Here is a 9794-nt window from a genome sequence, read left to right as displayed (position 1 = left end):
AAAGGCCTTTATTTAATAAACTGCAAAGAACAGCAGTGCCCATCACTTCATGCCAACCAATCCAAATCAGCTTTTGCTAGCCTGAGCTGAAAGATGAATTTTGAATGGTTGAGGTTACAGTGTATCGCTGCTCTTTGCGCTATTAAAAAAAAAAAGACACAATGTTAAAAAAAAAATACATTAATACAGTAAAGACATGCAAAGATGTAAAACAGAGGTCATTAAAAATAGTTGGAGCAATTTTACATCAATCCATTATGTGTATACATAAATGTATCTACACATATATACACACAAAAATTACCAATGTATTTACACAAACCAAACTGATATATACATAAACATATACACCTGTCAAATACAAAAAAAAAAAACAATAAAAAAAAGGCCTGTTTTTTTTTTTTTTTAAGGCCATAAATGAAAAAAAAAAAAAGCAGTATATCGGTGCAAAAATAGAAAGCAAAACCTGTGATGAACTAAATTCACTGCACAGTGGAGTGAAAGGTGGAAGTGTAGAGCATTTGGTGAGACAAGGCTTGCATTAGGAGCAGTCTTCTGCTGTAAACATTGATATAGCAGCTGCTGGCTTGAGACGTAATGCATGGTCACACATTCAGAGAATTGGAATTTGATATCGGTCACTAGTATCACGTAGAAGGTGGTCCATCAGTTTCATAGCAATATTGTTCCTCTTCTGATAGGCATCCCATTGACGTTGGACAGTGAGCATTCCCATTAGTAGTCTTTCACCGGAGCCAGCTCTGGCACAAGGTTTACAGTGATGTTTTTATACAACTTGTCTATAATTATATTTGGGGCATATATTAAATTATTTAACCCATCAAGATACTGACGTTCTTTAGAATATCGTAGCAATTTGTATCTGCAGGGAGTAAAGAAACAGTTCAGCATCAGCAGTCTTACTCTCTCATCTTATTTCATTATCGAAAATAGTGCATGCAAAATTCACAGAGCTCCTAGACTGTTCACAGCAGCTACTGCCTCAAGAGTTGCTTAGAGCCTTGGCTCTCAACTGGTGGGTCGTGACCCAAAATTGGGCCGCGACCCTGTGTTCAGTGGGTCACTGCATGCCTTCCACTTTTCTAGGCGAGAGGCTTCTCAACCTCCTCCTAGCACAGCACTGTCAATTCTCGTGCTGAGCAGCCACCTGGTGTGCAAAGTGCGATTCATTTGAATGGCACCCCAAACGCACCTCCCGCCCACAGTTCAATCACCCGCACAAGGATGCGTGGTACCACAATGCCGTGCGTTCCATTGCAGTTCGACTTGGGTCGCGACTTAATGACTGAGGACATATGTGGGTCCTGAGGTTACACAGGTTGAGAACCACTGGCTTAGAGGGTAACTGTACATATATAAAGTATAAACTCCCCCAAGCTACACTATGTTAGCATTCCATCCTCAGGAAGTTGCTTTATATACCTCATATCCAGCACTGCGGCCTCTTTCAGCGTTTACGTCCTGTCTGGTGAAAATCTGCCATGCAAGCACACTGCGATAGGCTTGAATGGGCCATACGCTGAGACTCAGCATACAGCTCAATTGAAGCCTATGAAGGCAGTGGCCAGCGCTGAGAAGGCTGTGGATTTAGGCAAAGTTAATATAAAGCTGCAGCTGCCTTTTATTATCCAAATGTGATCTAGGGGAAAATTAGACAGAAGCAGATTAGCACACCAGTCTGTTATGGGTTGAGCTGAGGAAACTGCAACCGACCTCCTAGGACACTTAGGAAACGAAGGCCGCACGTCTTTGTACGGGGTTATACGGGGGCTGGCTTTTATTGGGCGTTTTGTTTTGGGGGGGGGGTTGCTAGTGTTCACCCCCTTAAGACAGCTGCATAACCCCAGACATCTATGATTACTACTTCTGTGTCACTCAATGGACAATAAATTAAACAAACACAGCCCTGTGGAAGCTGAAGTCAGATTTCCAGTCAGAGCTTACACAGGGCTGACTGACTGTCTCCCGACCTGCATGGGACAGTAATGGGCCAATCAACAAGCACTGGTGGGGTCACATAAGGCGAGCCACACAATCCTCCATAGTAAGAGGCTAAACTCTCCGGAGCAGCAGGGGATTAAAGAACGAATGAACATGTGCTGCTAAGGGAGAAGCCTTTACATGGGAAAAGCACAGTTTCACTTTAAAGCAAAACCTTCAAGCCATTATGATATTGCAAGCTATGGCAGTGAAGCCATCAACTTTGAAAATAGTATTTAATGACAATTTTATTCAGCATGCACTGGCTCATGAAGCATTCAATGTACCCTGGCTACATGTTGTTTGTTATGGAGAAATCAGCTTTACATCCCAAATAAAGTGACCAGAGTACACTTACCGTCCCAAGAATTGGACCTCTCCTCTGTGATGGTGAGGAATCGACCTGTACTTCCCAAGGTCTCCATCAGGTCTTGATACATTGAAGCCACCATAATGCACCCTTGAAATAGCAATAAACAGCAACAATCAGGGAAAGAAGGCCAAGCAAGCGAATAGAACAGCTAAGGAACCAAAGTATCATTAGTAGACTATGCAATGTGTATTTTTTAACATGATAATGTCAAGGTAGATATCCTGCTTTTGGGCTGGTGGGAAACCTACCTGTTCCACAAATCATCGTCTTCACCTCCCCATCCCCAGAATGCGTTGGGAAATCCATTGATCTTTCTAAACTGCTCCACAGTTAAACCACTCACTCCTCCGAAGAACTCGTCGTATGGTAGACTGATGGGAGAGAAGAAATTCAAGAATTAGAGGGTCCAGTAGGTGTCCAGCCTGACTGCATTTCAAAGAATAAACCATCCAAGACTGTATTTTTTTTTCGCTAAACATACCAACTACCCAAGCTAGTTTATTTTGTAACGTATAATGTATTAAGTCTTACCATACGCTTGAAACTGAATGCTCATAAGAAAAACAAAAGAGACTTGAATCAACATGTGATTCTTATACAGCTTTTTTCCTTTAATATGTAATATCATGTGTGCTAGGTTTCTAAAGAATACAGTTGTTGGGATAAGGTCTCAGTGATCCTAATTAAAAAAGGTCTGCCAGGAGAACTGTGAACCCCCTCACTGTATTAGACAATCCTGTATTATGACATAGGGCAGATCCTTTCTTGTATCTCCTGGGTTTTCATGGGGAAGAAATGTTCCAGTGCAGATTTTCCTTGTAGCTTCACCTGGTGGTAGATCTAGTAATGCACCAGCATAAGTGAAATGGAACGACTTCATACTAAAATGCTAAATGTAGTTTAGTTTCATGGTAATACACGGGGGCCAATTAAAAGAAGCCCCTTCTTCCCTTTGGTCATTTTACACAAGTAGAAAAACAATAAATAGGAAATTAACCCAACAGCAATTTTAAGCAGGCAATTCTAGAGGCGATTTCCAGTTGACACAGAAGTAGCAAAAAGACTGTTTGCATCTCTCTAACACCATTACAGTGTAATGGCTTTCCATTTTCCCGATTACCAATAATAAAGATGCCCTGTCATATGGCAAAGACTTGGTGTGAATAGCCCATCTTGGAAGCAGCCATGATTCAAGTACTACAGAGTTCAGTGATTCAGCCTTTCTACCACAGAACTAGTGGCCCCCGAGTATGGGAAAGGCTTCTACCACCATTTCCAGGTGTAATCACAATTGTTTTGTTTCCTAACATATACTCTCAGAATGGCATTTGTCCTGAATCATGATATCTACGTGCAAAGTCCCTGATGGAAAAGTCTATTTGCTGACTCCTGACAAAATAACACTTCTGGGGTTAGCAAAGCGGAGTCTGTTTAACTGCACTGTGACTGATGTGGTGCCCCAGGGGTCCGATAAAATGCTTTAGGACAAATTCCTCTTAACCATCTACCTTCTAAACACGTAGGAGTGGATTATTGCATATATCATTGTAAAATTCAATAATAAAACCAATGAATCGGCAAAAATGGGGAGAGAAAACCAATGCTGGATGAGTTTTCATTTTCTAACCTGCCCTGTGGAAATTATGAAAAACAACTCAGGTTCAATGGAAGTGATATTAAAGTGAAAAGGTTTTTTATGCCATTACATCACATACAACCGATGCTGCTCCTTCATGCCTAAAAGTTTTAATCTCCTGCAGAATCAGCTGGTTTCCTGAGCACTGGTCCTGATATTCTGTTTTAGGGTGGCTCCTTTCCAGTGCAGGGTCCTATGGAGCCTTGTGTGTGCTAGTAAGCTGTGTGCATGTCCACAAACAAAGAAAGGTAAGCCACAGCCATGCTCCCTACTCCCCTTTAACCCCTTCCCCAAGCAAGTAGATTGACAGCTGCTGCAGATTACTCTGTCCCTTGTGATCCTGTACTGGACAGCAAGTTAAGGGTTGCAGAGCTAATAACACATCATTCTACTTAAATAAGTTTCAGTGTTCTAGCCCAGTGTTGTCATCTTGCTACATAAGCAATCTATTGGAAATCGAATCAATTGATGACCTTCCGGGAAACGGGCTCGCCAAAAGTAACGTCTGATTAAAGCTCTTTCATACCAATACAGCCAATGAGTATATCATCCCAGTATTGGAGTTATGGTTAGGTTAGCAGTGTATGAGTAACCAGCACTAATGAAATAGCACAGGCTAATGGAAGGGCCAGTAAAGGAAATACTTGATAGCAACACAAGTTGGCTTCTTCTTGGCTCTTCCAGTGCACATCTTTGGCAACAAAGCAACCGTAAACAGTGATAACAATGTTGTGGAGACACAATAAAATCCAGTAAAAGGAATTTATAACAGAGCTACAATAGAGCTTTCAACAGAAGCCACACTCTTATGTACATTGGCACAGAGTAGCAATTTTTTTATAGCATTCAGTACACTGAAATCATAGACAAAAATACTGGCACTTTTAATGGAAACCATAAAGTCATATGACTAATTCCAGGGAGTGCCTTCTGTACAGGGGCTCTGGCTAAATTTAACACTTTTACTGCTCCGTTAAATCCTTTAGTATGAAGAGTTGACGGCTGTCATACTTCCATACACATAGAAGAAGGAACAATTTCACAGTCACCAAGAAGCTGTGAAGATCTGGAGAGACAACATATAATAATCTGCCCCATTTATTGAAATGTTTATAAAGCATCTACAGAAACAAGATTCCTCTCTCCATGTCTCAAGTAGAACATTCCCATAGACACACTCCTAAACCTTGTGAACGCCTTCCCAGAAGAGTTGAAGCTGTTATAGCGGCAGCGGGTGGGCCAACTCAATATTGAACCCTACAGATGAAGACTGGGATGCCAGTAAAGTTCATGTGTGTGTAAAGGCAGGCGCCCCTATACTTTTGGCAATATAGTGTATATGTAAATACATAAGAATTTGACCTCTGTTTTAAGTTGTTATCGTGGACTCTCACTTTAACCCTTTCAATGTCATAAGGCTTATGCCAGCGGCAGCAGGGACCTTGTTTACATTCCTTCTGCAGACTGACAGCTTTCTGTTAGCAGGGACTTGGGTTCTGTAAAGCTTGATTATTTCTACAGCCTGTTGAAAGTGTCAGTCCCCTTCATTTATCCCAGGCTCTGCTGCCCCTCCTGGGTGCCTGGGATGTTCATGGCAGGAGTCAGTGAGGAGGGCAGGGGACGATCAGCAAATCATTCATTAGCTCATCGTCCATGCAGTCAATGAAGCAATAGGCTGTTCATCACTTCCTGTTTCAGGAATGTCATTAAAATGAACCAATAAAACAAACATCTTAAGCCCCCCATAAATAAGCATACGCGTTGGCTGCACCTATTTCAGAAAACAGTGATTGCGCCACATATGTTAAGCATCGACCGACAAACTGGAGTGAAAGCAATATTTCTAGAGCCATCATTGGATACTGTAGCTTGCTGCCATTTCAATTTTAAGTCTTGATTTGATACTGGTCAGTTGAAACACTAAATGATACCTTATATCATTTGATTCAACATCTCACATACACATGCTATACACAGCTTTTGCTACAATTGCAATCCACTAAGGGTTATCACTAACACTGATCTTATTTGTACACATACACTTATGAACTGCAATTTTATGTTACAGCAGATTGTAGCAAAATTGTAGCAACTTCTTTCACAGGCACTAATACTATTGTTGAAAATCAAAACACTCTACAGACTAGACTAAGGGATGTTCCGATTGGAATATACCCACTAAATGACTGGCTCACGTCAACTGCCAAAGGCAAATACGTACACTTTCAATCATATATAAAAATAAAAATATATTTAGATGAGAAGCAAAAATGTCGAGATATATAGGAATTTAGGCCCATGATTACAATTTTTAGAACTATCCTATCCTCTCTATTCAATAGGTGGAGTGATCAGGACAACTACGTCACTGAATTGAGGCCACTGCTTACTATATGCCTCCTATAGAAACCATCCCAGCAGGGTAAACTGGGCCATCTTGCTATTCCCAGGAGCTCCGCCCCCTGATGCCCCAGGATCCCAGGCACAACGAAGGATGGGATGTGGTGGTTGGCTGTTTCCCAGCCACCCAAGTATCTCGATCCTCCTCACAATTGGTTTTATCTCAGGCACTGCCTATGCATGACAACTAATTATCGATCCCCTAAAGAAGCTATAATTGCGAAACGCGTTGAGCTTACTAGGACAATCATGTCAGCTATGCACTTAAATATGGAACACTAAGGACCATTGGGTTAATCATGTTAGTTAGAGGTTTGATAAACAATTGTGCTAATATTATGGGACATAAACACAATTGCAGCTCACACCATTTTATTCTCCAGGGTCTCTACATTTATAAATATCTATGAAATATATCATTTTGGGGGTTTAACGTAATCTTCAGGCCTAAAATGTGCATGTTATCACACGTGCAATGAAAACTGGGGGCGGTTTGGGGGAAAGGGTTCGGGCAGCGAAAGGGGTAAAATAAGCTCTAGATGCCACGCTGCTACAAGACAATATAGAAAAGACAATATTTTTTTGATAAACATAACTTAGTGTTATGTTAAGACCCCCCAAAAAACCTTCAACTTACATGTACATGTATTTGTCAAGTTTCGTTGCAAAATGGCGTGGCATTTCTCCACAACCATAATAATTTCTGTCGCTTTCAGGAATGTGATCTACATCGTGGAAGACGACACAGTCCCATTTTCGATCCTTCATGGCTTCTTTAAACCCAACATTAAACAGCATTGCTCGATTAAATGTTTGAGTGCCAGCCTGTAAAGGAAGAATAAAAAAGATTTAGAGAGACTTACGTTTTACCACGGCCGACACACAGGGAAAACATTTTATTTCTAGTTATACAAACATGTTACAGCGTACTGCCACACAAACCTGGACGTGGGACTTTGTAACTAGATTCACCGCTACAGACAGGCAAGTTCTTGAAAAATCAATTCATCAAACCATTGGATTGCTAGGTGTATGGCCATCATAACAGCCCATCAAACAGACAATGCGCCAGTGATTGATGGAAAACTACGTGATAGAGCCACAATGACCCCCAGGGAAGCTACCAGTAATTTGACAGATCCCATTCCAACTAACATTGGCTGTAAAACTCATCTGTCACAGCAGACAGAGAGCAGATGGGACCATTACAAACAATCTGTTGCTTAAAAATAGTAGACAACCCACAATACTGACAGGACTAGATCTGTGCACATTAAAGAACTCTGGGTATTTTTTTTTTTATTATTAACCCTTACAGTGGGGCTACACCTCACACTGCAAGGGTCAACTGCTTGTTTTGGTCTAGTGCTGAAAATAAAAAAGATATTATACTCACCTGATCCTCAGAGCCGGCCTGCTGGGACAGCACTCGCTGAAGCAGCAATGGACTCTCCCTTGGTGTCCTCACGTCCAATACACTGTATATAGAATATGATGATTCACAGGACCTTAGACCACTGCAAAGGAGGGGTAGAGAGGCTGAAGGGACCGGTCTAGGAGCAAGCTGGCTCAGTGGATCAGGGTGAGTATAACTTTGTTATTTTTAGTACTAGACCAAAACGAGCAGTTAACCCTTGCAGTGTGGGGTTAGCCTCACTGCAAAGGTTAATGAAAGAAAAAAAGTTCTTCTTTTACTAGAGGTATTATAAAACCAATTATTGTGCAATCATTACACATATTACATGTATTTCTTTAAAATGGTATCCACCACATGGCAGAATGTCCTGTTCCCGTAACAAGTGCTGATTGAGGTTCTCAAAATGACTTCAGTGAATATCTCTACAGCTAAACCTACACCCAAACATCATTGAAGGAATGGGGCCAATGTCAAGTATTGCTGCATTTGGATGCGATTTATGCCCACGAATGTAAGGCCAGGGAAACCAACATCCGCCCATGCCGAGCAGTCAAAAGGAGTGTCAAAAAAACTTGCACGCTACAAAATTGCATAATGTCAACATAACATCTAAAAACATAACCTGTATTTCAGCATAAACAGGTTTTTAGTCTACAGCTGACTTCTGATAAATACATCATCACTTCCAGCTCTCCACTTACTCCTCTACACACATGTGTCGGGAGCATGATGCCTTCCATTGTTCTGAAGGTATTTCTCAGAGTTCATGTTACACATAATGCCCACCTGCTGTTCTACAAGTGCAGTCAACACAAACGAGGAACCAAACACACACACCGTTGTGACGACAGCAGAAATATCTGCAAGTCTACTAACACAAGGCAAAAATTGCAAGTGGTGTTCTAAAACGTGACCTAGCAATCTACAACCAGCCACATTCACAATGCTTTTTGCAGCCCTTCATTAAACAGGCTTGTATATATTCATTTTTGGATGGAAGGTGCTATCTGGTCCCATCTAGGATCACGCACCTTCTGCCCACGTACCCTAGTCATTGCATTAGGGGGTGAAGCATAGACAGTGATGTCATGCATATCTTGTGGTCCCGTCCCTTTGTTATTCGTTTTTTGGATGAAAATATATAGACTTATTCTTTATCATTTCATGTCAACATTCGGAGGGAACCCTGGCATGCTCTACTCCATCATAACGACGATTGCTTAAATCGCTCTCAACAAAGGCTAGTGGACTTCATATTTCTAACAGCTAAGCAAACTATTGCTCACTCCCCAAAAAAACAAACTACTCCGTATGAAGATTTTAAACAACGCATGCAAGGCCTCTTCGTGAATGAACAACTTTCTGGCATCCTCACTTAAAAAACCGTAAAAAAGGTTCGGACACCATGGATCCCCCTCTAGCCCTTCCTGGTTTAGACCACTCAATATTCTCTCTCCTGTATTGACACATCTGTATACACACCCCTTTCTTACTTACATCCGGGGCTGCTGCTCTCCTTCCTTTCTACCTCTAACTTTTTATATCTTCATCTTCTATCCAACATGCCTTGTTCTACTCACAATATCTCTGTGAATGCCTCCCTCTTGATGCTCATGGAGGTATGTTTGGCATTTGCATCACTACACACTTGAGTCTTCCATTCTATTCCTGGTTTAATCCCTTAATTGATGATGCCTCTTATCACGATGATTAGTTGTTTGTTGCCATCTATTAATCTGTGCTTTGTATTTTGCAAACTTCAATAAACATAGTGAAATGGAATATTGTTTAAAGCAGTGGTTCTCAACTCATGGGTCGCGACCCAAAAGTGGGTCGCGAGCCCTTCTGCAGTGGGTCGCGGCGCCATCACGGCAATCACGGGTCGCGGCGCAATCACGGCAATCACGGGTCGAGGCACAATCACGGCAGGGATGTATTAATGAATAGAAAGGCTGCCGGGATTTGCT

The 9794-nt window shown here is 41.6% G+C and overlaps 1 protein-coding gene across 1 annotated transcript in view; it reads right to left on the bottom strand.

Annotated features, from left to right (window-relative positions):
* Positions 1–240: 240 nt before the first annotated feature.
* Positions 241–9794, bottom strand: part of B4GALT6 (beta-1,4-galactosyltransferase 6) — a 70257-nt gene continuing 60703 nt past the window's right edge. Inside the window, exons 6-9 of the mRNA XM_018555307.1 lie at positions 7048–7235; positions 2623–2745; positions 2360–2461; positions 241–883 (exon numbers count right to left, since the gene is read on the bottom strand). Of these exons, the coding sequence (XP_018410809.1) occupies positions 736–883; positions 2360–2461; positions 2623–2745; positions 7048–7235 (561 nt within the window). The 3' untranslated portion in view covers positions 241–735. The remainder of the gene's footprint in view (positions 884–2359; positions 2462–2622; positions 2746–7047; positions 7236–9794) is intronic.

This window comes from Nanorana parkeri, unplaced genomic scaffold, assembly GCF_000935625.1.
Source record: "Nanorana parkeri isolate BGI_ZX_2015 unplaced genomic scaffold, ASM93562v1 scaffold191, whole genome shotgun sequence".
NCBI classification, from domain to species: Eukaryota; Metazoa; Chordata; class Amphibia; order Anura; family Dicroglossidae; genus Nanorana; species Nanorana parkeri.
The sequence above is the reverse complement of the archived record's forward strand: the minus strand, read 5'-3'. Positions and strand labels throughout refer to the sequence as shown.